The sequence below is a fragment of the Balaenoptera musculus genome, chromosome 1, assembly GCF_009873245.2.
Source record: "Balaenoptera musculus isolate JJ_BM4_2016_0621 chromosome 1, mBalMus1.pri.v3, whole genome shotgun sequence".
Classification (NCBI taxonomy): domain Eukaryota; kingdom Metazoa; phylum Chordata; class Mammalia; order Artiodactyla; family Balaenopteridae; genus Balaenoptera; species Balaenoptera musculus.
In genome coordinates this window covers 4,562,511-4,588,816 of record NC_045785.1, presented here as the reverse complement: position 1 = coordinate 4,588,816, position 26,306 = coordinate 4,562,511, and the positions used below count along the sequence as shown (strand labels likewise).

The 26,306-nt window shown below is 60.7% G+C and overlaps 3 protein-coding genes across 5 annotated transcripts in view; 1 reads left to right on the top strand and 2 right to left on the bottom strand.

The window, feature by feature from the left end:
• Window positions 1–11: 11 nt before the first annotated feature.
• Window positions 12–10,650, top strand: KLHL21 (kelch like family member 21). Of its 2 annotated transcripts, XM_036841613.1 has the most exons (4): window positions 12–1,155; window positions 3,404–3,809; window positions 7,163–7,235; window positions 8,983–10,650. In XM_036841613.1, the coding sequence occupies exons 1-4, from the start codon at window positions 135–137 to the stop codon at window positions 9,274–9,276; spliced, it is 1,794 nt and encodes a 597-aa protein (XP_036697508.1). In that variant the 5' UTR covers window positions 12–134; the 3' UTR covers window positions 9,277–10,650. The 2 variants fall into 2 exon arrangements, with proteins under 2 accessions (XP_036697508.1, XP_036697513.1); XM_036841618.1 differs by lacking the exon at window positions 7,163–7,235 and having other exon boundaries at window positions 8,983–9,123.
• Window positions 10,651–14,182: 3,532 nt separating this feature from the next.
• Window positions 14,183–21,918, bottom strand: ZBTB48 (zinc finger and BTB domain containing 48). 2 transcript variants are annotated; one of them, XM_036841594.1, is made up of 11 exons: window positions 21,642–21,918; window positions 20,350–21,046; window positions 19,630–19,871; window positions 17,355–17,469; window positions 16,641–16,733; window positions 16,185–16,271; window positions 15,833–15,987; window positions 15,219–15,355; window positions 14,983–15,147; window positions 14,672–14,760; window positions 14,183–14,564 (listed from the first exon to the last, which is right to left on the bottom strand). In XM_036841594.1, exons 2-11 carry the CDS (start codon window positions 21,037–21,039, stop codon window positions 14,268–14,270), a joined length of 2,070 nt encoding a protein of 689 aa, XP_036697489.1. In that variant the 5' UTR covers window positions 21,040–21,046; window positions 21,642–21,918; the 3' UTR covers window positions 14,183–14,267. The 2 variants fall into 2 exon arrangements, with proteins under 2 accessions (XP_036697489.1, XP_036697497.1); XM_036841602.1 differs by having other exon boundaries at window positions 14,194–14,564; window positions 17,355–17,466.
• A 97-nt stretch (window positions 21,919–22,015) lies between these two features.
• The window catches only part of TAS1R1 (taste 1 receptor member 1), a 10,624-nt gene continuing 6,333 nt past the window's right edge, over window positions 22,016–26,306 (bottom strand). The window contains 4 exon segments of the mRNA XM_036874446.1: window positions 22,016–23,086; window positions 24,600–24,720; window positions 25,032–25,244; window positions 25,703–26,304. Of these exon segments, the coding sequence (XP_036730341.1) occupies window positions 22,200–23,086; window positions 24,600–24,720; window positions 25,032–25,244; window positions 25,703–26,304 (1,823 nt within the window). The 3' untranslated portion in view covers window positions 22,016–22,199.

Sequence of the window (26,306 nt, the reverse complement as noted above, 5' to 3'; positions counted from 1 at the left end):
CACCCCGGAGGCCGAGGCGCCCGGCCCTATTTATAGCCGCGGCGACCAGCTCGTCGTGTCTTTCCCGCTGGCACTGGCGGCGGGTTTTCTGAGCAGCGTACGCGCAGCGGCCCCGCGCCCCCAGCCAAGGCGCCATGGAGCGGCCGGCGCCCCTAGCCGTGCTGCCTTTCTCGGACCCTGCGCACGCGCTGAGCCTGCTGCGCGGCCTGAGCCAGCTCCGCGCCGAGCGCAAGTTCCTGGACGTGACCCTGGAGGCAGCGGGAGGGCGCGACTTCCCGGCGCACCGCGCCGTGCTGGCGGCCGCCAGCCCCTACTTCCGCGCCATGTTCGCCGGGCAGCTGCGCGAGAGCCGCGCCGAGCGGGTGCGCCTGCACGGCGTGCCACCCGACATGCTGCAGCTGCTGCTCGACTTCAGCTACACGGGCCGCGTGGCGGTGAGCGGCGACAACGCCGAGCCGCTGCTGCGCGCCGCCGACCTGCTGCAGTTCCCGGCAGTAAAGGAGGCGTGCGGCGCCTTCCTGCAGCAGCAGCTCGACCTGACCAACTGCCTGGACATGCAGGACTTCGCCGAGGCCTTCAGCTGCGTGGGGCTGGCGAGCGCGGCGCAGCGCTTCATCCTGCGCCACGTGGGCGAGCTGGGCGCCGAGCAGCTGGAGCGGCTGCCCCTGGCGCGGCTGCTGCGCTACCTGCGCGACGACGGGCTGTGCGTGCCCAAGGAGGAGGCCGCCTACCAGCTGGCGCTGCGCTGGGTGCGCGCCGACCCGCCGCGGCGCGCCGCGCACTGGCCGCAGCTGCTCGAGGCCGTGCGCCTGCCTTTCGTGCGCCGCTTCTACCTGCTGGCGCACGTCGAGGCCGAGCCGCTGGTGGCCCGCTGCCCGCCCTGCCTGCGGCTGCTGCGCGAGGCACGCGACTTTCAGGCGGCGCGCTACGACCGCCACGACCGCGGGCCCTGCCCCCGGATGCGCCCGCGCCCCTCCACCGGCCTCGCGGAGATCCTCGTGCTGGTGGGCGGCTGCGACCAGGACTGCGACGAGCTGGTCACCGTCGACTGCTACAATCCGCAGACGGGCCAGTGGCGCTACTTGGCCGAGTTCCCCGACCACCTGGGCGGGGGCTACAGCATCGTGGCGCTGGGCAACGACATCTACGTGACGGGTGAGTGGGCTGGGGGCTGGTCAGGAGGACCCTGGGCCGCCTGAACCCCCGCCCCCCTGGGGGAATACATCCACCTGCAGGAGAACCCACAATACCTGGAATCCCGGGACCGCACCTGGGTGCAAGTGGCCACTTCCCTTCCCCCTCCTCCTCCCCCAGGCTGGCACGCACGTACGTTTCTAGGGTTGATACTTAAGATCTAGAAGAAGAACCCCTTGTGTGAGTGGCACAAGTAGCAGTTTGTGGGTCTCTTCCCAGCACGCAGGGCCTGCCTGGGCAGCCTCCTCCTTGCTCGGGTGGTGCCCCCATTTCGTTGCAAGATACTGGGGCAGTCACCCTGCACAATGAGTGCTTTCTTTTTGTCCCTAAGGAATCTGGGGACGAGCCAGGGACTGACGCCCTGTGATACATCCATTCCCCGCCCCCCCGGGGGATTTCTCCCTCATGGCTGAGCAACACACTTGGTCACCGGTGACAGGGCTTGCACCTAGGCCCTGCGCTGTGGGTCACGTGGTGTTTAGGCTGCTCCCTGCCCGGCGACTGTAAACAGAGTCACATGCTAAGAGGTTTTCTTCCAGTTACTTGGCCCAAACCCCAAAACACTGCCGAGTCATGCTGGGCGTGTCCCAGCCCGCCCTAGTCCTGGGCATCTCCCGCATTTTTCGTTAAAGATAAATCCCAGTTCAAACGTGAGTCTACCTCCTTGAGTGGGGTGAGGAGGGCGGTCTGTGTGACGGCTATATAAGGAAAGAACCGACCAGGCCTGCACTTGGGGCCTGCAGAGGGCTGGATCAGGCAGGGAGGCCCCAGCTGTGCCATCACAGCGCTGTGTCCAGCCTGGCACGGTCCGGAGAAAGCCGGCTCTGAGCTGACAAGTGGGACGCATCCCGGCCTAAGGACAGGCTCGGCTCTGTGGCCACAGCTTCCTTGGCCTGCAGTTCCAGGTCCAGCCTCTGCAGGAATCTGCCAGAATCAGTCCCTTTCCAACCTGAGGTTGGCCCTGTGTTGTTTGGGGACCACCATCCCCACCCTCCCACCACAGAAGTCTGGCCAGTGAACTCCCAGAACTGGTCAGACTCGCCCCAACTTTGCACACCCTTCCATAAATGTCTCAGCTGAGCAGCTAATCCTTTGGGTTTAGACAGGTGGCTGAGTCGGTCCCTACAGCTGTCTCTAGGGAATTTCACGGGGTTGGGGGGATGAGAAAGCGACTTCAGCTGCCTTTGACACGATTCTCCTTTGGAAGGAAGAAGGCAGGCAGAGAGGACTTTACAAGGACCCTGCCTTCTCCCTCTGAAAGCTCAGGGCTGTGAGCCGGATAGAATGTCAGGCCGGCTCTGGTCTGCCCTGTGGCCCCAGCCTTGGGGCAATAGAGGAACGCAACCCCCAGGCTTCTTGGGGTGCCTTCATACTGTGGGAATTCTGATGTCTTAGGTGAACCTGGTTTAATTTGTGGCTCTGGCCAGTACCACTGGGCTTTGTTTGGTTGGTTGGTTTTAAGCCTTTTTTTTGAAATATAGATGGAAAAGTATACATCATATTTGTACCGCTGGATGAGTTTTTCCAAACAGAACATGTCAGTAACTTGCATATAAATCAAGAAATACAACCCCGGAAGTCCACTCAGAGCATCACTTTCTTTTTTTTCTTGGCCTCACCATGCAGGATCTTAGTTCCCAACCAGGGATTGAACCTGCGCCCCCTGCAGTGGAAGTGCAGAGTCTTAACCACAGGACCGCCAGGGAAGTCCCCGTAGCATCACTTTCTGTGTTAGGTTTCTTGCTTGCAGGGTGCTGTAGATTTCCTCTCAACTCATCCTGGCACAGCATTGGTTAGGGGCTGCCCAGGAAGCCTAGAATTTGGTGAACAAGTCCCTGGGCACCCCACCCACATGCTTTGTGGCTCCCCAGGAGCATGGACTCTAAGACCTGATGCCCCAGTCCAGCTGAGGTGTTTGACCGCTTGTGCGGGGGGTCCAGACTGAGATTGCTGTTTACTTAGAATTGCGGCCCCTGGGCCTTAGCTTGGCCCGCAGATTTGGTGGCGTTTTTATGGCCATCCTCCTGGGCAGCGGTCAGCCTATGCATTGCCGGAGCCCCTGGTCCAGCCTTGGTGAGAGAGGACGTGTGTTTACAGGGAGCCAGGTGAGGGTTATCTTTCCCCCTCTCAGAAATTCAGGGAGTCACGGGTGGGTGAATCACCCTGAGTCGGTGTGGGCTGACCATCTGCACGTTGTCCGCCCCGGCAGGCGGATCCGATGGCTCCCGGCTCTACGACTGCGTGTGGAGGTACAACTCAAGCGTGAACGAGTGGACGGAGGTGGCGCCCATGCTGAAGGCCCGGGAGTACCACAGCTCCTCCGTGCTGGACGGGCTGCTGTACGTGGTGGCCGCAGACAGCACGGAGCGCTACGACCACACCACCGACTCCTGGGAGGCCCTGCAGCCCATGACCTACCCCATGGACAATTGTTCCACCACGGCCTGCCGAGGCCGGCTCTACGCCATCGGCTCCCTGGCCGGCAAGGAGACCATGGTGATGCAGTGCTACAACCCAGACATGGACCTATGGTCACTGGTGGACTGTGGCCAGCTCCCGCCCTGGTCCTTTGCCCCCAAGACAGTGACTCTGAATGGACTCATGTACTTCATCAGGTGAGTCCCCAGGGGCCAAGACCACTGCGTGATCTTTTTTACCAGGTCCTGTGCTAAGCTCATCTTCACTGTTCTCCCCATTTCACAGATGAGGAAACTGAGGCCACACTGGGCTCTGGGGCTGGGTCTTTCTGACCTGGAGCCTTTGTGCTGCTCCCATTCTTTAGAATGGTTTCTGTGGCCTCTGAGGATCCCAAGTGGGATGGAGCTAGGTCCTCACAGAGAACTTTTTGAGATTCATAGAAGCTAAATCAATTGTGTCTCTTTGGCTGGACTTCGCCTCGTGGGTCCCACTAAAAGCCCTTGTTGGTCTCACATGGCTTTTACTAAAAGGAACCACCTGTCCTACCTGAGAGGGACTTTGAATCTTAAAAAAACTAGAGGAGAGCTTTCTGGACACTTGAGTCTTTGGGGTGGGGTGGCCTTGACAGAGGGACCCTTTGCTCACCAGCGGGCTGGTGCCAGGTGGAGGGATCAGCCCTGCCCCCTCTGCGGAAAGCAGCACTTGTGTGTTCAGTGCGTTTCCGCAGGTTCTGTCTATCCCTTCCTGCCTGGCCTGGCACAGGGAGGGCTGGTGAGTCTTGCTGAAAGAATGCTGTTCTCCAGAGATCCCGCAGCCAGCCAGGACCAGGGAGGAGCCTGGTACTGAGCAGGCCCAGAGCTGCCTGTGGGAACGATGACAGTAGTTAGCCTGTTGGGGTCCCCAATGGACCGAGCTCTGGTTGCCTGTTTCATGGGCATTTTCACAGCTGATCCCCATGACTGTCTGCTGAGATGGGCACCACTGTCATCCCCATTTCACAGGTGGCAAACCAGAGACTTAGAGGGGTAAGGGACTTGCTCACAACCACAGGCTTTAAGTGGTGGCACAGGGTTAGAACCAAGGACATCCAGCCCAGGTCCCGTGTGCTGTCACCACATCACAGCCTCCCTGGGCCAGGCTATGGCCTCGGCAGCATGCGGCGGAGCTGGGCAGCCGATGGGTCACCATGCATCTGTGAGTCTTGATGACTTGTCACAGCGAAGTGCCCTCTCCTGATGGGCCAGTAGGCATCCAAGGAACTAGGAGCTCCCAGCCACTGCTCACAGCTTCTGCGTACATGTGCACGTACATACCTGCTTGTAGGTGTGTGTACCTGCCGCTCCCCTCCCTGGCCTAGAGCCGGCCTGAAGCTACGGGACCAGGAGGGAAGGGTAAGGTGTGAACGGCCATCCCCTCTGTCCCCTTTCCACCTGCGACTTTGAATTGGGAGCCTCTGAGGACGGGGACACTGTGCTTCTCGGCCCACGCCCCTCTCACTGTCTGAGCTGCCCCTCCCCCAGACTCGAGGCGCCTTCCCAGGCTTTCGGGGAGAACACATTTGGAGCTGAGGTGGTGTTGCTTGTCACGCAGGTGGCCAAGGGGCCAAGCCTCCCCGTATCCTAGGAAGTGAAGATCTGCTCTGAGAAAGCCCCAGAATCCCAGCAAGCTCCCGGTGCTGTTATAAAACGTCATCTGACGCTTCGCCCAGCTCTCCCTCCCCCAAGTCATGTCTTCAAAGAGGGGGGTGGAGATGGCTATAAATACAACTCATGAGGGTGCCAGAACCTTGGCCTCAGCCCCTCGTGGCCGTTCCAGGCTGCGCGACTTAGAGAACGCCCTCCCCTCCTCCCCCACCCCCTCCGCCGTGGTCCTAGAACAAGAGGTGCCCAAGGACCGGTCTTTGGAGGGAACGCCCTGTGCCTTCCTGCTCCTGGTCGGAGTCACTGGTCAGCTGCTAAACTGCCCCACGTGTGAGCATTAGAGTGCCCCCCAGGGCCCCTGTTAGCCTTTGTACAGGGTCGCCTGAGCCATGGGGGCCCCGGGAGGTGGGCTCAACTCTGCTCACTGCGCACTGCCACCACCAATCCGGCCGAAAGGGTGAGCGGTCTAGGAGGGCAGCCTGTTGAGTAGTGGGGGCCTGGCCTCACCTGAGAGTGTGGGCGAGGCCGGGGGCCGGGGTCTCGGGCGCTTGAGTGTTCCTGCGCCCTGTCCACGCACTTCGGTGCCTCAGCTGCGTCACACTGCCCAGAATGCCACCTGTCGGGGTAGCTCCGGTCCACAGGAAGGGTCCACGCTGCATGGAGGCCTCAGCCTGTGGGCTGCTGCTGCCCTGGGCTGTGAGCAGTGACCGGCGGCGCCCGCGCCCACCCCCGCCCCCAGCAGTGCTCTGCCTCAGTCCCCACTTAACGTGGCTCCGGGGCTGGGCTGTCCCAGCGCCCGCAGAGGCAGAAGCCGAGAGCCTTGTCCGGCCTGGCACCTCCTGGCTGCAGCTCCTGCGTCTCTGCAGGGGTCGGGGGGCAGCCCAGCGGGTTCCCACATTAATTATCATCATCTTACGCGCCACAGACTAAGGATGGTTTTTACATTCTGAAGTGGGTGGAGGAAAAAATCGAAGTGAGAGTAATACTTTGTGACGTGTGAAAATTTATGTGAAATTCAAATTTGTGTCCATAAATAAGGTTTTATGGGAATGCAGCCAGCCCCTTTGTTTATACGACTGTGGCTGCATTTGTTCTCAGCTGCAGCGCTGGGGACCTGCTACAGAGACTGTCTGCTTGGCAAGCCCTGAAATGTTTACTCTCTGGCCTTTCTGCTGATCCCTGACCTGTGACCATCGTTACCATCAGTACTCCTATTTGGGGGGTAGTGTCTTTGTGTTTCAAGGCTGTGCCTTTGAGCCTTGTATTGCAGGGATCAGGAGCCTGTCAGACAGGATTGGAGGAGCCTGAGCCCAAAGGGGAGGGCAGTGCTGGTGTCCTTATTCCTGGGACTCTGGTCACCCTGCCGGGCACTTAGGATGCAGCAGTGAATGGGGTGGGATCGAGGGACTGACGGCGGTGGGAGGGCAGTGGCCGAGCAGTGGTCCAGGGCACGGGGGCTGTGCAGTGGGCCGGGAGGCCTGGCCTAGACTGGTCAGCCATGGAAGGCTGTCCTGAGAGGTGGCACAAGTGAGCTGAGGAAGGGTGAGTTGAGACTGGTGGGAAGGGCCACTATCAGTTCAAGATCTGAGGCCAGGCTGGGTGACCACAGCGAAGGGGAGGTGCAGCTGGGCTGCGGGGAAGCGTTGTAGCACCCGAGAGCATGATCTTTGGGTTTGTGGAGCATGGCTGGGTTCCGGCCTCAGAGCCCAGGCCAGATAGGTATGGGGGCCTGAAATCAGCCCCTGCGAACCAGGGATAGGGTCCCACTGGCCGGTGGGCTGCCAAATAGCATCACAGAGGTCCCCAAAGGAGATGGGCCCGGAGGACCCTTCTCTCCAGCCCTTCACACTCAGGTGCTGCCTAGTCACTCTGACCCATTCTTCCTCCTCCTTCCCCCCTCCACTCCCCAGGGACGACTCTGCCGAGGTGGACGTATATAACCCCACCAAGAACGAATGGGATAAGATCCCATCAATGAATCAGGTAAGTTTGCAGACACGCCAGCATTGGGAGCACAAGCTGGTCCTGGTTTCCAACCAAAGTGTCAGCGTAAGTTTGGGATGCAGTCCTGGTGGGCAGGGCCCTGTGTTGGGCCCTTTCCCGGTGTTACCTCCCTGAACAGAGGGCTGGCGTTGTGCTCAACTTGTACTCGAGGGTCACTGAAACAGAGACCTTAGATAAGATGCTAGGGTCACACAGCTTAGTGAGTTCATCCATTCGGACCAGTGTTCGTTGAGTACCTGCCATGAGCCAGAGAGCACGCTGGGGAAGTGTTCCACAGAGGGACAGCAAGTGCAAAGGCCCTGGGGCAGGGCATGCCTGGTGTGTTCATGGAACAAGCCCTCAGCCTGGTGTGGCTGGAGAAGAGTGAACAAGGGGGCAACAGAGGGGTGAGGTCAGACAAGGAGGTCTTTGGGGATTGACCTTGGGAGTACACTTATTGAGCACCTGCTGTGTACCCACACTTTTGCTGCCTAATGGGGTCTCACCTCTCTTGGCTTATTGAGAACAGGGTGCTGAGTTTGACAATGTGATAGAGCCAGGAAGGCTGGGTGGCTTTTGGCTACACGAGCAATCTCCTTAGTCCCAGATACACATCTGCACCCGCCTGTATCTTTATTTTCTGTCTTCCTGAAAATTTCCAAACCTGGGAGTTCGCTGGCGGTCCAGCGGTTAGCACGTCCACTGCAGGGGGCACGGGTTTGATCCCTGGTCCGGGAACTAAGATCCTGCAAGCAAGCTGTGCAGCGTGGCCAAAAAAAAAAAAAAAAATTTCCAAACCTGCTCTCCTGATACCTCTACAGCTTATTTAACATCTGTAGGGGAATTCCCTGGCAGTCCAGTGGTTAGGACTCCTCACTTTCACTGCCGAGGGCCCAGGTTCAATTCCTAGTCAGGGGACTAAGATCCCACAAACCACGCAGCACAGCCAAAAAAAAAAAATTTTTTTTTAATAAATAACATCTTTACAGTTAGGAAATATAACTTTGGTTTTCCCCATAATGAGCTACACGTACTCATTATAGCAATCTTGGGAAAGATGGGATAGTCCAGCCTCGTGGTTCAGAGCCCGTACTTTGGATCAAGTCCCAGCTTTGCTGCTGTCGGCTATGTGAGGCTCAGTTTTCCCATCTGTAAGATGGGGAGAACAGGGCTTCGCTGGTGGCGCAGTGGTTAAGAATCCACCTGCACTGGCAGGGGAAACGGGTTCGATCCCTGGTCCGGGAAGATCCCACATGCCGTGGAGCAACTAAGCCCATGCACCACAGCCTGCGCTCTAGAGCCCACGTGCCACAACTACTGAAGCCCGCACGTCTAGAGCCCGTGCTCCACAACGAGAGAAGCCACCGCAATGAGAAGCCCACGCACCGCAACGAAGAGTAGCCCCCACTCGCCACAACTAGAGAAAACCCGTGTGCAGCAACAAAGACCCATCGCAGCCAAAAATAAATAATTGCGGGGGGTGGAGATGGGGAGAACAGTCACGCCTGCTTTGCAGGTCTGATGCTGCTCACAGGGAGAGTGCCTCCATGGCCCCTTGACCACCATAGGGACCCGCTGTGGCATGTGACCCCCGGGCATGGAGCCCCTGTGTCCTAGCTGGGGTGTAGGAAGTGCCAAGGGGCTGCCCCTCCCAAGGGCCCCAGGCACCTTCCCCACGGAGGGGGGCTCTGGGGCTCTCCCCTGCCCTGGCTGCCAGCCTCCACTCACCGCCCCCCTTGGCCCACAGGTGCATGTAGGGGGCAGCCTGGCCGTCCTTGGAGGGAAGCTCTACGTCTCTGGGGGCTACGACAATACCTTTGAACTCTCCGACGTGGTGGAGGCCTACGACCCAGAGACCCGGGCGTGGAGCGTGGTGGGACGGCTCCCAGAGCCCACCTTCTGGCACGGCAGCGTCAGCATCTTCCGCCAGTTCATGCCCCAGACGCCCTTGGGGGGGCGTGGCTTTGAGCTGGACAGTGGCAGCAGTGACATGGGTGTGGGCCGGCCCCGGCCGCCGCAGGACCCCGCCGAGCTGCACTAGCCCCGGCCCGGCCCGGGGAGGGCCTTGGTGCAGGTAACCCAGCACCTCAGGGGGTAGCACCCCCATCCTTCGTGCACCGGGACAGGTTGGCTGGAGCGTGGGCTCAGGGGCTGCCGAGCGAGCGAGCCTCAGGATCTGACAGCTGGAGAGTTTGCGTGCATTCAGAGCCTGAGTCACAGCTGCCGGGGCCAAGGCCGGTTGTGAATGCCGCTCCCTTGGTCCAGGAAGAGCTGCCTCCGCCACCACGTCTCTGGTTCCAGTAAGTCACCCCTGCTGCAGGCCCACCTCACCAATGAAGGCACGTGCCCCTCCTGCAGCCACCACCTGTGCCGACTTGCTCCCCCCTTGGGAGAGGAGGGCCACTTCTGGGTATGAGTGGAGGGGCGGGGGTCCTTCTGGGAGAGTGTGAGAGTGGCCTCCCTGCAGGCCCTGCTGTCCCGGAGCATCGAGAATCAGGCAGACGATGGCTGCAGTGGGGTCCCACCCTCCATGGCCAGTGCTGGACGCCCGGCGAGCCAGCTCCCCAGATGCAGGGGGTCTGCCTGCCCAGCTCCTCGCCCCTGCTGGGGTCTCGCACCAAAACACCCCTCGTGGGTGGGCCTCCAGGAGGTGAACTCGGACCTGGGGGCACAGGGCAGTGGGAATGGACTGGCGTGTGGCCTTGAAGGGGGCCCAGAGGAACCTGCTGAGTGTTTTCTGTCTCCAGTGGACCTGGGCTGACGCAGGTGCTGGGGGTCCCTGTCCACACACCCACCAGTCGGTGTAGCCCCACCTGGCTTGGGGGCCTCCGGGCCCTTCGTCCCAGGCCAGTTCGGCAGAGGACGAAAGTGCAAGGTCATAGCTCCTCGCTGGGAGGCCCTGGGACTTCGTCGCTGAAGCCCAGCCAGGCGGACAGCTGCAGGCGCCCTTGCCCTTGCGGCCTGTGAGCGGAGGCTCCCGTTGCTTCTCAAGGAAGCCCGGGGCGGGGCAGCCCCAGCAGGTGGCCACAGGGTTTCAAACACAGTTGGCCCTTCCTTAGAAGGGGGGGAGGCAGCTAGAAACAGGGTCCGGTTTGTTTGATTTTTAACCTCTCCCCGTCCCATTGCCGAAGCTTTCTGCAGGGTGGGAGGATGCCTTAAGCTCCTCAGAAGCCCAGGCTTCTCCAGGAGGGTGGCAGGAGGAGCTCCTGGGAACCCCCGTAGCTGGTGTCACGTCCTTGGTTTTCTCTGAGGCATGTGAACGGTGGATTGGTGGTCTTGTCCTCACGGTTTCCAAAGTAGCCTTTGCTTGAATTTGTCCTCCTTCCCTTCCAGAGGGGAGGGCGGTTACGTTTTCCTTGTTAGGTAAATGTTCATCAGTGTGTTCTTATCAAGAAAAAAAAGTTTTCTCACCATCGCTTCACAAGTGGCACTGAAAACCCTTTTGTTGGCCAGAAGCTTTGGGGCTGTCGGGCGGGACCCTGCCTTCCCTCCTGCGTCCCTCGAGGAGCCCTGGGGGGGGGCCCCCGCTGTCAGGTCAGCCGTCTTGCTCTGGAACCCCTGCTGGAGCGGCCACAGCTCACAGCCAGCCCTTCCGTTCGCCTTGCGCTGTGGCTCAGCTGGCCACTCCGAGCCCCCCGTGTGGCAGGCACAGTGGGAAGGCAGGGGATGCGGGGTTGGCACTTCCTGCCTCAGGCCTGGCCAGGGTGGATGCTCGGCCCTCTGCTCCCTTGGGGACCCTCCCCCAGATCACCCCCCCCCCATCTGAGTGTCCTCCCTTGGTGAGTTGGGGCTTGCCTGCCCCTCCCCCCAGGGTGGTCGCAGCCCTAGTTGCTCCCTCCCCACAGCCCTCACTTCACTTCCCAGGGGTAACTGAGACCTTTTTTCTAGCCCAGGTGCCTGCCTGGCGAGCTGAGCCCACGCAGAGGCGTCGGGCTCCACGGGGTGGCCGACTCGGGTTCCCCGCAGGCAGATGCTGCCCAGGCGTGATGGCTTCTCTCCTGTCTGTGGCAGGGGGACAACAAGGCAGGGCTGCACGGGACTGATGGAGCCCCAATTATATGCCAGTCACCAAGCTCGGTGCCAGACTGTGCCCTGCCCAGTGGGTGTGACATGCCACGCAGAGAGATGTGGTGATAACTTCTGTGGCAGGTCATGGGCAGGGGTCGGGGGAGCTCGATCTCACGGGAGAGACTCCCTCCTGGTGCCTTTCCTGGGGCTGGCTCTGTAAAGGGCCCTGGCAGCCCCAGAAGGCAGGGCAGGCAGTGGGGGGCAGGCTTTTGCTGGGACCGGGGGGCTGCAGACACATTGTTCTCATATAAACCAGCCTTTGTCACCCGCCGCGGCAGTTCTGGTCAGCACTGAGGGCCGGTGCCTGGGCCTGGGCCTTTGTCTGGTCTTTCCTGCATTTTTGGTACTTCACTGTGTGACCGACCACCCCACTCTCTGGCGGCTGCTCAGATGATGGTTTGGGGGGGCGGGGGGCCAGTGATGTTCACTCTAGAACTACCCAGGTCCCCACCCCCCAGACCCTGTCTTTGGTTTAAAAGACCAAAGATGGGAAGGGGACGCAGCAGCCTGGGCAACAGCAGGCTCCTACTGGGGGTCCGGGATTGGGGATGACCCTTGAGAAACGTCTCCTCCCTGCCCTGCCCGCTCCTTATAGGCACGGGTTCCCATCACTCACATAGGTCTGTGCACTGATGGGCTGGGCCAGCCGGGGAGGGACACGCCAGATGTACACAACTTTTTCAGCCTATGAGACAAGTTATGAAAGTTCAGTGACTTGTATTTAATGCTGACCTACTGCTATAAAGTATTCTATATTTATATGACCTCAGAGACTCTTCTGGACTAGGACAGTCTCCCTCCAGCGTCCGACATCCAGTGCCAGCCCCAGAGCGTGGGGCAGATTTGTGTATTTATTTGTCCGTTCGGTAGGCTTACATGTCCAGGATCCTGTTTAAGGTTTTAGGATGCCTTCAGTACACTAACTTTTTGAAATAAAAATATTTCCTATATATTTGGTGTCATTGCCTCTATCCTGCTGCTGCCGGGTCTTGGAACCTTTGGGCTGAGGCCAAGCGTGTGGGGCAAGGGGAGCAAAGTTGTACTGAGGAGCATACTTAATGTTCCGTAACTAACGGGGCCGCCCCTGTGCTAGCAGGGAAAGGGGCAGAGTTCGGAGCGTCCAGGGCTCGTGCTAATGGTTTTGGGGGCAGACCCTTTGAAGCCCTTTCTTGTCTCAATCATTACAAGGCATGAGGTAGTGGAAAGAGGAGGCCAAGCCCCAGAAGTGGGAGAAATGTGGGTGGCTGAGGCCATGGCTCACCTGCCCAAAAGCTGCTTCGACCTCCTGACTCCACCCCTGGGCACTGTGCCCGATACCTTGCTCCCCCCTCCTCCTGAAGGTGTGGTGCTAAAAGGTGATGAGATCCCTGTCTCTTGGACCTGGCGGGAGGGGCTGAACCCTTCAAATAGAGCAGCGTCCCTCCCGGAAGAGGCCGTGGAGCGCAGAACATTCCTCACATCTGCAAGCCCGCGGAACCCGAGGAAGCGGCCAGTGCCGGGCCGGGAAGGGGGCATCAGGAGGCCATGGCTTACCTCGGTCGCCTTGCCAGATCTGAGGTGGCTCATGACCTGGCTGGCAGTTTCCACACTAGAATACTTAACTGTCTTTATGTCTGAGCTCCCTAGTGGGCAAGGAGTAAAAGGAAAGATGGTTGGAGGGGTTCTGGGTCTAAAGTGGAGTTTTCCTCCTTAAACCCTGGGAGGTACTCAGCATAGCGTGGGGCCGGTGCCTCGGGAATCCTCCAGTGATGAGGCAGTAAGTGATGGCTGCCGCGAGCTCTTGTGGTCACGACTGTCACTACCCCCCGATTCTGCGCTCACCCCGTGCCAAGCACTGAGCAGAAGCACTTACTGTCTGGGGCGGGCGGCTGTAAACGTGTGCAGATTCTTTGACACTCCTCCCCTTGAACCTAAGGAATGACGTTTTGGTGACTGCCTGGACCAATACAACGCGGCAGGGGTGGCACTGTTGACCTCCAGGGCCAGGTCACAGAAAGGCCTTGCAGCTTTGGCCTGCTGCGACGTTCCTCCCAGCACCCAGCCACCATGCTGTGAGGGAGCCCAGGCAGCCCATGGGGAGGCACCCCGGCCCACGGCCAGTGCCAACTTGCCAGGCACACAAGTGAGCCATCTTGAGAGCAGATCTGCCCCCCGGCCCCGAGGGCAATTCTGGGGTCGTCTGTTACCCGGCAGGGGACTGGAACAGCAGGCTTTCTCATTTAATCCTCGTCTATGAAGCGAGCGCTGTTACTAATTCCATTAAAAAGTAAGGAAGCGAAGCATTTAGTCACTCGCCCCAGGTCACAGCTCTAAAAGGAGCTGGGAAGGAATCAGGATGCAAGCAGCTGGCCTCCCGAGCCCACACGCTCTTCTTCCCAAGGCTGCAGAACCTGGGTACCACCAGGGCCTCTTGCTGTTCTAGGCCTGGCCCTGCCTGCGTGCCAAGCCAGCCTCCTGGACAAGCAAACCAAGCTTCTCCCCCAGGGAAAGGTCCTGTCCGTGGTCATGCCGCCAGCCAGGGTCCAGAGCACGCTTAGCCACAAGCCTGACTGTCCTCAGGCTCCCAGGTCCACTTGGCTGCAGAGTAAGGGGGCCCCCATCTTGGGCCAGCCACCATCGTCAGGGCCCTGGCCACTGGTCCCGGTTCTAAAACCCAGATGGAGAAAGATGAGAGCGCCCTGGGCCAGAGGCTTGTCCCCCAAAGCTACCTGCCCAAGTTTCACTTGGCTGGGGTCTCCCGACCAAGTGGGGAAGCTGCTGGCCAAGCTCTGGGGCGCACGGAGGATCAGGCAGGACACCGTTTCTTCTAGAGGACACGGTGGGAAAGCAGCACCTCCCTGGAGCCCAGGTTCCCGGGGACCAGGCCGCTGGATGGGCCAGAACAACTGAGTCCAAAGCCATCTGGTTTATTGGGGGATGGGGCCAAGTGGGCTGGGGGCCGCGGGGTTGGCGAGGGGGGCAGGACTACGTGTCACAGTCCTCGGGGATAGCGGCCGTGATGATGAGCGAGGGCTCCATGACGCCCGGGCCCGAGAAGCTCTCCTCCGCACACAGTCTCTGGCCAGGGAGCTGGGAGGCCAGGCCGCCCTGGGCCAGCGACTCCACGATGACCTCAGCCGAGCCCACCTCCAGCTCGGTGGGCGGCTGGAGCGCCACCACCACCATCTTCTCGTCCTCGATGACCAGGTTCCGGAGCTTGCGCTGCCGTGGGTTGTAGTTCTCCACCCGGTCGTGGATCTCCATGTGCCTCCGCAGGTGGGCCTAGCGGGGAGGGGGGGCTCAGGCTGGGCACAGAGGCGTCTGGGGGAGGGGCTCAGGGGCCGGGGGGGGGGGGGCGGGGGGCAGGAGGAGGCCAGCCCCAGGCCTACCTGCCGGGTGAATTTGTAGCCGCATTCCGTGCACTCGAACTTCCTGACCCCCTTGTGCCTCCTCACATGCACGCGCAGCTGTTCCACGGCTGCAGGAGGGAAGGGCCCAGCGTTGGGGCGGGAGCAGGGCTCCAGCCCGGAGAGGAGACACGGCCTGCGGCCGTTCTGGGCCCTGCCAGGCTCTCCAGCGCCACCCTGAGATCACTACTGCCCGGGGCCCTGGGGAGCCTCCGCCCCTGCCTGCCGGCCTGTGACAGCCCCTCCGGCCCTCTCTCCCCAACCCGGGGCTCGCCCGGGGCGGGCCCAGGCACCTTTGAAGGTCTTCCCGCAGATCTGGCAGAAGTGGGGCCGGCCCTCCTGGTGGCGGCTGGCCACGTGCCTCAGCAGGGGCCCCTTCTCCGTGAAGCGCTGCTCGCAGAACTCACAGCTGAAGGGCCTCTCGCCGGTGTGGGTGCGGTTGTGCTTGTCCAGGCTGGCTGCGGGGACGAGGTGAGGGCTCAGCCGCCGGGCCTCAGCCCCAGGACGGGGAGGGGACGGCCTGCCTCACCTTGGGTGCGGAAGGTCTTGCCGCAGAGGTGGCACTGGAAGGGCTTCTCGCCTGTGTGCGTGCGCAGGTGCATGTTGAGATTGGCCTTCTGGGTGAAGGCGTGGCTGCAGAACTCACAGACGTACGGCCTCTCGTTCCTGTCCAGGTGGGGACACAGGCAGAGGCGTCACCGAGGGAAGTGGCCCCCTAGGCGCCACTGCAGCTGGGAACACGGCCGGCCCGAGCCACGGAAACAGGCAAGGCTGAGGCCAGCTGGCCTGAGCCTTGGGAAGGGCCCGGGCTGCTGCGAGCTGCCTGGAGGAAGGGCTTGGGCAGGGCTGGGAGAGGAGCACGAGCTCCATCCCGAGCTCCATCCCGGGAGCCCCGGGAAACTGGGAAGCTGCCCGGGGCAGGGGTGGGGAGCCTGGTCTTGCCTGAAATCCCCTCCCCCCAGCCTCGCTGGCCCAGCAGGCTTGCTCATCCGGCAGGCGTCCCCACCCAGAAAGGCTGCAGGCACCAGACTCAGGGTGGGGGGCACTCTGGGTGAGCGGCAGCAAACTCTGCCTTCCCAGCCCACCCGCGGGCCTGGAGGCAGCAGCAGGGCCAGGCCCTGGGGGAAGACGGGCCACCGCCACCTGTGCTTGGCCTTGATGTGCATCTGCAGGCCGTTTCGGCTGGACGCCCGGTGGCCGCACTCCTCACACACAAAGAGCTTCTCCCCGCGGTGCTTGAAGGCTTCGTGCAGCTGCAGTTCCGTCCGGGACAAGAAGCACTTGGCGCAGGTGGGACACTAAGGGACAGGGTGAGCAGGGCGAGAGTCAGGAGGGAGGGCCGCCCGGGAGCTCCACAGAACCCCCCGGACCCCTCATGGCGGACCCGCACAGCCCGCCACTCTGGACGCGGCCACGCCGCCTTCACCGTGCTGGTGCCCGGCATCGGAGCACCCGGCCCCGGTCCTCAGGGCCCTCAGGACGGCCTGGCACTCACCGCGTGGGGCTTGGGCGCTCCGTGCAGCTTGATCATGTGACTCTGCAGGTCCTTCTTCTGCATGAACTGCTGGGAGCAGGAGGAGCACTGGAAGACAGGCCACGGTCCCCCTTGAGGCCGTGGCACCAACAGAGCCCTGGCCACCCCCAGGCTGTCGGGCGGGGACCCAAAGGCAGGGCACAGCCGAGATGCGGAGGCTCCCCGACCCGGTGTGAAGGCCACACTGGGGAGGGCCCCTGGTGCTACGCCCACGCCGAGGCTGAGGCTGCCCTCTGCGGAAAGAAACAGCAGCCTCGCCCAAAGATACAGGAGCACCAGACACGGGGAGGGAGGGCAGGGCTCCTCGACGGCTGGCGAGGGGGAGGCCCCCCAACACCATCCCGGGTAAAGGGCTAGGCGGGAGGGACCCTGGGGCCGCCCCTCGGCCCCCAGCCCTGGGGACAGGCCGAGCCTGACCTTGTAGGGCATCTCCCCCGTGTGGGACACCATGTGCACCCGCAGCTCCATCCTCCGGCGGAATGTCTCCTGGCACACAGAGCACGTGAAGACCTGGCAGTGTGAGGGGCAAGCGGGGCCAGTGTCAGCGGGGGCCTCTGCCTCGACGGCAGGCTCGGCTGGGGCTTCCACTGGCTTCCGGGAAGAGTCTGCCCGGGGCGGGGGGAGGGGGGGGGCGCTAGGGTGGGAGAGGGCAACACGTAACCTGCTTGCCCTGACGCTGACCCTCGCTGAACGCTGCAAGCCCACCACGCCAGGCTGGGGGCCAGGCCGGGACGGGGCCGCAGCCTGCAGGCGACAGGCCTCTAGGAAGAGGTGGGGGTGGGGTTTAGCCACCGAGTCACACGGGCCAACCAGGGGGATGGGGGGAGGTGGCCAGGTGGCCTTTCTCAGCAGCCACCCCCCCACCGAAGTACCCCTTCTCCAAAGCCCAGGGGCCCAGGCAGGCAAACCCAAAATGCCTCCTACAAAGTCCCTCCTGGGCTTGTGCCGCCTGCCCTTGGGACCTGTCCCCCCAACCTGCGCCAGGAAGTGGACCCAATGACATCCAAGGACCCTGCAGCTCTTGAGTTTACAGTCCCATCTAGGCCAGTCCCCTTGGGGCCCCTCCCGGGTGGCAGAGAGACAGAGGCCAGCGTGCCCTGCCCGCCAGGACCCGGGCTGGCCCCCAAGTACCTGTTCCGAGCGGTTCATGCAGTTCCGGGCTTCGTGCTCCAGGAGGTTCTCCTTCCGAAAGTAACACTTCCCGCATTTGGGACACTCGAAGGGTTTCTCCCCAGTGTGTTTCCTGCTGGGAGAAGCCACGGGGGGTGTCGGGGCTGAGCGGACCTGCCGCCCTCCCTCACCCAGGCCCCCTCCAGCACCTCTGACAGCGCTGTGCTCCGCGGCAGAGGAAGACGGGGCTTGGGCCGCCGCCTGAGGCTCTCCACGAGGCTCGGCCAGACCCAGCTGGTGAAGCTGCAGAGGTGAGCCCAGAAACCCTCCTCCCTCCCGGAGACTCTGCAAGGGAGGGCACGGCACAGCTCCACACTGGAGGGGCCGCCCCAGAGCCGCAGGCCGATGGGGAGGCCCAGCAGCCAGCATCTCTCCGAAGACAGAAATGATCCCTGGGCCCTGACTCCCTGGAGAAACCACGCAGTCTGCCTGGAACTTCCATGGGCTCAGCCTTCAAAACCACAGCCAGAATCTGACCACCTCACCTGGCCTCCATGCTACCATCTAGTGCGGCCACGCCATCCCTGGGCCGCCGTCTGGGCCTCCTACCCATCCCGTGCTCCACACCTACCTCCCGTCGGGTTTCCACTTCAGGAGCCAGACGGGCCCTCAAGTACAACCAGATCGCATCGCCTCTTTGCTCACAACCCTCTAATGTTTGGCATCTCACCCTGAGAAAGGCCTGGGGGCCTGTGAGGGCACTGCTGGCCTGCCCCTTACCTTGCTGGCCCCCTTCCACCCCAGAGCCTCTGCTCTGGCCCCTCTCTGGCCCAGAGTGCTCTCCCCAGCCATCCATTAGGCAAACTTCTTCACTTCCTTTGAGTCTGCTGGATTATCTCCTTTCTTTACAATCGCAACCTGACCCCACCCTGAACTCACCAGCCCCCTGGCACTGCTGTCCTTTTCCCTTCATCGCACTGCAAAGTCTCTTATCTGGTAGTTCAGGGTCTCATCACCCTGCCGGAGGGCAAGCTCCACAAGGCCTCTTTGTTCTGTTCACTCAGGTATCCGGTGCGCCCAGCCACCAGGCAGAAAGCTCACTGAATGAGCTAAATGAACCCTGACTTCAGAGCCCGGGAGTGGCGTGGGGAGAGCTCCGACAACCTGCCAGAGGCCACACACTCCTCTCATCCCCTGCCGCTATACTGACTGTCTTGTCCCCCATCCCAAAGACCTCAGGAGGCCATCACCCCTTCCCAGTTCTCAGGGCCGGTCTAGCAGCCTGCAGCCCAAGGTAAGGATGGGGTCGGTGCCTGCACCCTGGTCTTACACTGGGAGAGCGTCCAGGCAGACACAGACCACCCCAGGGTGACTTCCCCCAAGGCTCCACTGGCAGCAGCTGCCCCCAGAGCAGGGACAGCAAATGGGCTTCAGCCCCAGTTCCAACTCCATTCAGTCGCTAGTGGCTTCTGAGAGTGTCATACTGAGAAAACGTGTTACGGCCCAGCCTGGCTTGGCAAGAAATCGCACCAAGTGATGTCTTGGGCTAAGGACGGGCAAGACTAAAAGGCGTGTCACCTAGTTGCCATCCCTGCAGGCCCCGCAGAGAGCAAGGCCCCTGGAGCAGCGCCTTCCAAGAGGACGCTCTGGGATGATGGAAATGCTCTACGTCCGTCCTGTCGCATTCGGCAGCTGGGGCCACGCGTGGCTACTGAGCCCTTGAAATGCGGCTAATGTGACTGAGGAACTGAACTTACTTAATTTTAATTACTTTGATTTTAAATTAAAATAGCTTCGCGTGGCATCTGACTACCTTATGGGACACGGCAGCTTTAGACGAATGGTCTCTAATGCTCTGCTGACACCTCAGAGCTAACCTGTCCCCAGAAATGTGGGTGGCACCAACCCTAAAGATCGACATCTTGGCCCAAAGCCCACACTGCCAGGCTTTAGAAACACCTACAGTCAGGCCACAGCCACAGCCCGGGGCCACAGGCTTCTCTCACACCCTTGGGAAAAGCCAGCTGGAGGTCGACGTTCACAGCGCGTGGAACCTGTTGCTAAGGTGTCCACAGACCCACTCCAAGCAGAGCGCTCGCAGGAGGGCGAGGAAGAAGGAAGCCAACCAAGGTCAGGTGCTCACTCCCCGCAGGCCAGAGGACGCCAATGCCAGGCGCTCTGTGGGTCTGAGATGGAGCCCCTGGCCCCTACGCGGCCCAGAAGTGGGGATGCAGGCCCCCTCCCCCAACACGGGAACAGCAGGTGGGAAAAGAAAATAGAAAAACAGAACGTTTACCTGTTGTGAACTTTTAGATAATATTTGCTGAGGAACTTTTTATGACATGTGGGGCATTCAACCGGCACCGCTGTACCTTTTCTGTTCTCAGCAGGCTCGGCTGCCCGGGAACCTGCACTCAGGGCCGGCTCGGCAGCACAGGGCTTTCTGATTACGTTTGATTTCCTCCTGGTCGGCACAGTCTCAGTCTCAGAAACATAATCGCCATCCCCATCATCCTCAACTTGAACCACCACTTCCCACTAGAGCAGAAGAGGCAGCAGGAGGGAGCGAGGTCACCAAATTAATCAGCAGGGGTGCTGGGGACGGATCTACGGGGCAGCCAGCTCCATCCAGTTCCATCCCAAGTCCCAACCCAGGCACATCCCCAGACAAGTCCCTTCATCAGTGACTGTTCCCTTCAGGGTCCCAGGGCAGGCAGCATCCGAATCTCGGGTTTGGAGAGCAGGAGCTCTATTTGTGGGTAAGTTTGCCTGGATTTCACTACCCTGGGAAACACCTGATGCCGCCCACTCGACCCCAAGAAGCTGGCAACCACGAACATGACTCGCAGAAAGGTCAGCCTGAGGATGCAGGATGGAGCTGGCTTCCTACATTTGGAGGAAATCTGTTCTAAACCCACAAAACAGATTCTACCTTAGGGTTCAGATTATCCCGGAAAAGCGTCAGTCTCTCCTCCCCACTCCTGCCTCCCCTGCTCCAGCATCCTGGGCACAGTACCTCGTTACTCCCGCCCTGCAGCTGGACACCTTCAGCCTCAAAGGGCCTTGGGGGCACTCTGCAATCCTCAGGCTCCTTGTCCTCAGGGGGACAAAGCTTCAGAGCCTGCTTGAGTTTCCCACGGAGGAAGGAGGGGTTCTCACTCTGAGCAGGGAGACCAAGCTGGCACCTCTGGAGGCTGGGACTACCGCTGAGCTCCTGATCCCTGGGGGTTTGACCCAGTGTCCTCGAAACTTCCTCTTCCTCCAAGCTTGCTGGCTCCTTGAGGTGGCTGTTCACATCCCGAGGGGCGGGTTTCCCCAGCCCGCTGTGGCCACTTGGTGCCAGTCCCACTGAGGCTTTGGGCTTGAAGCTCTGGCACAGCTCTACAGCCTCTGGCACCCGCAACTCCCTGGCTGCCAGGAGCACCTGATCCCGGTTCCCCGAGGTGAGGGCGAGGTGGCCAGTGTAGAAAAAGTCCAGCAGGAGGCCAAAGATCTCAGCGAAGCCGGCAGGGAGGACGACACTGCCCCCCGAGCCATCCCCATAGAGGCTCTGGAAGAAGTGGCTGCAGCAGGCGAGGACACTCCAGTGCGCCTTGAACACCAGACCCCCCACGTCCAGGGTGGCGTCGCAGTACTGGCCCCGCTCCCGCTGCTTGTTGAGCTCCTGCAGAACCCTTACACTGTGCTGGACGAAGGAGCCGTCCATGGTCCGTCTGAAAGGGAGAAAGGCAGCAGTGACCCCATGACCAGTCCAACCGAGGGGTAGTAAGAGAAAGCCCCTGGATCTGAGAAGAGGGTAAGTGGAGGCAGACTCTATTCAGTCACATTTATTACAACCAGGGCTTAGATCAAGGTTAGAAGGTGCAAGCTGACACAGGAACGGACTGAAAGCCTCCCTGGGGGGCCGGGGCCAAGTAAGCAGCCCATACCGGGGGTGCCCAGAGAGTGTGGGTGGCGGAGGCGCAGGTGGACTAGGTGGGGACAGAGTCGGGAAGGGTGCTGGTGGGAGGAAATCAAAAGTTTGAGAAAAGAGGCGGGGGATCAGCGCGAACTCATCAGCCTGGCACAGCGAGAGGGCCCGACGCAGGGGAGGGTGGCGGCTGCAGACAGGTGAACGGAGCCCACGCCGCGCCCACACGTCCGGAGCGGCCGGGCGGAAGGCGGCCGCGGTCACACTCCGTCAACAGCCACCGCGGCCCACAGCGCCCCCTCCCTCGCCCCGTTCCTCCCGACCTCCTCACCCGGGACAGTCCTCCCTACGCCAACCCCTCCGGCCCCAAGCCAGGTCGCCCGCACAGCCCCACTGACCGACTGCCCCGGCGGTAAGTGCCGGGCCGACCGTGCAGAGACGCTGCCGCCGCCGCCGCCGCCGCCGGACGTGACGTCAGAGCGCGCCGGCCGGGGCGGGCCGCCTCGGAGGCGCTAGCCTTTACCTCCGGCCCCTGGAGGCGGTACCACGTAGATAACAGCCAATGGGGTGCAGGGAAAGGCGGGGCCAGCTCCGTTCCCTCGGCGCTGGGCCCGCCTCCTGGGGTTGCCTAGCAACGCCAAGCTGGACGTTGAGTCTACTCCCGGCTCGGAGTCCCGAGGTTCCGGCTGCGGTTAGCCCGGCCGCGCAGCGCCCTCAGGTTTGAAGAGACAGCGCCCTACCCTCGCCCCAGAGAGGAAGCACAGCCAAGACGCACATTTCACCTCTTTATTGGCAGCCAGCGCAGCCCGGACTGAGCTCTCCCGTGGGCTTACACTTCCCAAGCCAAGGCTGAGGAGCCCAGAGGCCTCCTGGGCGCCCCATTCCACCTTCAACCCTGAGAGCAGTGGAGACTTCCAGTTCACCCTGCCCCGGCTTGACCCTGCCCGACCCACTGGTCAGGTGGAGCCACAGCGCCTGGTGTAGTCCTGGGTGGAGGCCTGGAGGTGCTCGGTGCTGTTGAGATCTGGGCGGCACAGGATCACATAGCACTTGGGGAGGAAATAACCGCTGAAGCCGCCACTCAGGCTGCTCAGCATGGCCAGCACGTTGACCGCGGGCAGGTACTTGCCCTGGTAGACACTGGCCATGGTGAAGAAGGCGATCCAGGACACGAAGTCGAGGAGCAGGCTGCTGCAGGCAAAGGCGCTGACCTAGAGGAGGCCATTGTAGGCGAAAGCCAGCATGAAGCCCAGTGAGTCAGCCTCTGTGCAGTCAAGCACCACCAGCTGAGGGAAGGGCTGGTACTCCCTGGTGGGCAGTGGGGTCCACACTGCAAGCCACATTAGACAGATAAGCAGCTGGGTTGTTGAGCTGATCACCACAAACAGGCCAGCACTGTGGTTTTGGACCCACGCATGGAAGAAGGTGGGTACCTTGGCAGAAAACTGGAAGATGAACACAAGTCGGAAGGAGCAGATCGTCAGGCAGGACAGGAAGATGGCAAAACCAAGGGCAAAGAGGCCTTTGCGCAGCAGGCGTGTGGGCAGCGTGGGCTCCCCAAAGAAGCCATAGTGGCCGCAGCTGCCCCCCGCCAGGGAGCCCAGCATGAGGAAGCACAGCCGGCCTCCAGCCGATCTCACCACAGGCGTGTCTAGGTGCCAGGCAAACAGGCCAGCAGTCCCAGCCCCCAGCAGCAGCAGCAGCAGCAGCAGTGTATTAGCTGCCAGGAGCACCCAAGAGATGGGCTCATGCCAAGTCAGAAACACCACGGTGCATGGGAAGCAGGTCTGGCTTCTCTCAGGTGCCCACTCTTCTCTCCCACAAGGTTGGCAGCTGTAGGGGTCTGGAAGGGAAGGCAGAGAGGGTTCCTGAGAGCCGGGTAAGCATAGCAGGAATGGGGAAGGGAAGGGAGGCCGTGCAAGCCCGCAAGGTTCTGGAAGGGCTGTAGCACAGGAGCTGGGCTCTGCCAGGCACAGCAAGATGGGGTAGCCCTGAGTGAGGGCCCCCAGGCCAAGTGTTTCCTCAACATGCCTGTGTTAATCACAGATTGTGGAGACACTTGCACTTGGGTCGGTTCTGTATGGCTCATGATCCCATGAAACCCAGAAGGGGTTTGCAAACCAAGAGGTCGTAGAGAGGGCCTTAACCCACATAACCTTGAGGCTATGATCCAATGCGAGCAGCCAGCCCCAAAGGAAGGGTCTTTTCATCTCTCCCCAGCACTCCCACCAGCCAAATCCACCTGCCTGAGCTGCCGCTCTGTGGTTTCTCTGAGTTGACTCTCTCAGGGTAGAAGAGATACATTCCCACGCCCACAGAGACAGTAAAAGGAAGGCACGTGGCCCCTGGAGTCCAGCTCTGGGCTGAGCCCTTAGCTACCTCCGTTTGCTCTCCGGTCTTGACCTTGCATCACTGGGTAGAGTATGCTTTTTGTCCTGCTGCAAACATGCTAATATCTGCATTCAGGCCAAGCTCTTCAAGGTGTCAGCTGTCACTGGCATGGACAACAGAAGGGACTTCATACAGATAACATGGGGGGCACAAAGGGAATGATAGCCACATCTGTTTGGATAAAGAGGTTGAATTTAGGGGGACTTCCCTGGTGGTCCAGTGGTTAAGACTCTGAGCTCCCAATGCAGGGGGCCTGGGTTCGATCCCAGGTCGGGGAACTAGATCCTGCAGGCCGCAACTAAGAGCCCGCATGCCGCAACTAAAAGATCCCCCATGCCACAAGTAGAGATCCTGCACACGGCAACGAAGATCCCATGTGCTGCAACTAAGACCCAGTGCAGCCAAAGAAATAAATATTTTTTTAAAATATATGTTGAATTTAGGATGAAATTGCCTCTGTAGGCGTTGGGTTGGGAGCTGTCTAATAAAGAACTCAGGTAGGGACTTCCCTGGTGGTCCAGTGGTTAAGAATCCGCCTTCCAATGCAGGGAACATGGGTTTGATCCCTGGTCAGGGAACTAAGATCCCACATGCTGCAGGGCAACTAAGCCCACATGCTGCAACCACTGAGCCCACATGCCACAACTAGAGAGAAGCCCATGGGCCGCAACGAAAGATCCTGCATGCCACAACTAAGACTCAATGCAGCCAAAAACAAAAGAAAGAAAGAAAGAAAAAGAAAGAAAGAAAGAACTCAGCTATATATGAGGCCTTCAACTGCTTGTTTCTTTCTGCTTGATCAGAATTCAGTCTGATGGAAGGTGTCCCCCAACCTGTCCCTAACTGGCAGCAAAGTGACCAGGGTCCTGGTTCTGCACATGTGTGGCCCAAGGGAGGTCCATTCATCTGCTCTACAGACCCTAGGAGTGCTGGATGATTCGCCCACTCATCACTGGGTCACTCACCACTCTTGTTGAGGAAGGTCCCGGCCTCACAGAGCACACACTCGAAGCAGCAGTGGTGGAAACCCATGATCACTCTCTGGTGCCCTTCAGGACAGTCTCTGGAACACACAGACTGAGGCACCTGCAAGAAGCCACAGGTGTTCTGCAACCATGCGGAGGGGCCCAGCTCAAGGGACACTCGCTCTTAGGATGGAAAACTGGATCTCTGGGCATCCGCCTTCGCGGATTACTCCCAGGGCAGAGCCCCTGGTTGTGTGAACCAGCGACGACCGGGCGTCTGTCTGTGAGCCCGTGGAGCTTCCCTGGCAGGGCTGGGGAGAGTCATAGCGGCCTGATACCTGGGATCCCCTCTCCTGCTCTGTGTCAGCATTGTCCCCGTGCTCCAGGCTGCCCGTCAGGCAGTCACCTGGTGAGTGACCATGTCCCCGTTACCTGGTTGTCCTTTCCATGCCACCGGATTTTGATCGTATTTATGTCTAGACAAACTGGAGACCACAAGGAGGAGCCGATGACCCTGAAGGTCCAGTTGGGGCCACTCCAGTCCCAGGCAATTATGTTATAACTGCTGAGGGGGTCGCCATTGTCATTAAATGTCACGATGTCCTTGTGTAAAAGGAAATTCACCTTGCGGATCTGCTCCAGAAGCTGAAACAAACAGGGATAACGGCGCTGCCATAGCTGACACAGGCTGCTCCTCCAGGACCCACCGGGACCCAGATGGCTCAGGAAGCAAGTGCATGGGGCCTTGCTGAGCTTCTATCTGGATGGTTTCATCCCATCTAGAAGTTCTGGTCCCTTCCTCAGGCCCTCTCCCCTCCTAGGAGGCCCCTTCACCCTCCTATCCAGCCTCCTGAGTGAGAGGAAGTCTCGAACAAAGAAGCCCTCTGCAGAGGTTTCAAGCCCTGGATCTGAGGCATGGTGGGTGGGAGGGGCCACAGTTCAGAGAACAGAAGACGAACACGAGCCTCAGAGACGGGATCAGCCTCCAGTCGGGGGCCTTTGCCCCCCACCCCTTGCATTTAGGGTAGCTGAAGAGGAACCGCTCCGCTTGCCTCAGGAAAGCACCCTGATATAGGGTGCCAGTGGCAGGTTAAGTGCCTTACCTGCCAGGGGTAGACCCAGCCTCTGGAACAGACTCCAGAGGCGCAGCCCAGGAGCTGGTGGAGGCTGTGAGCCATGGCATAGACAGCCTGGTACACGTTGTAGGCGGAGCCCATGGAGAATGCTCCAAGTGTGGGCATCTTCTGTGCCGTGGAAGCCCAGCACTCTCTGCAGAGCTGCTTGCTGCTGCACCAGGAGCCCCTGAGGCAAGGCGCAAGGGCTCTTTTGTCCGCCCCGACATAGGCCTCTTCAAACTCCTTCAGGCCAGGGACACGCCTCTGTGGGATGGCCACGCCCAGCACTGTGCCAATGCCCCAGATCCCAGGCACACTGCTGATGTGTCTGGAGATGGCCCAGTCTTCTAAGGCGACCCACACCTTGGCAGTCAGCTTGGCCAGCACCACGGACTCAAAGAACACCCTGGCCAGCTGTCTGCCGGAGAAAACGACCACGACCGTGGTCCTCGCTTGGGCCAGGCAGCGCATCACGCTCTGCGTCCTCTCATCGCCCGGCTGGGCAGAGAAAGGCACAATGTCTTTGCAGGCAACGCGGATGCCCTGCTGGGTGGCCTGGTCCTCCAGCGCCTGCACCCCTAGCTGCCCACCA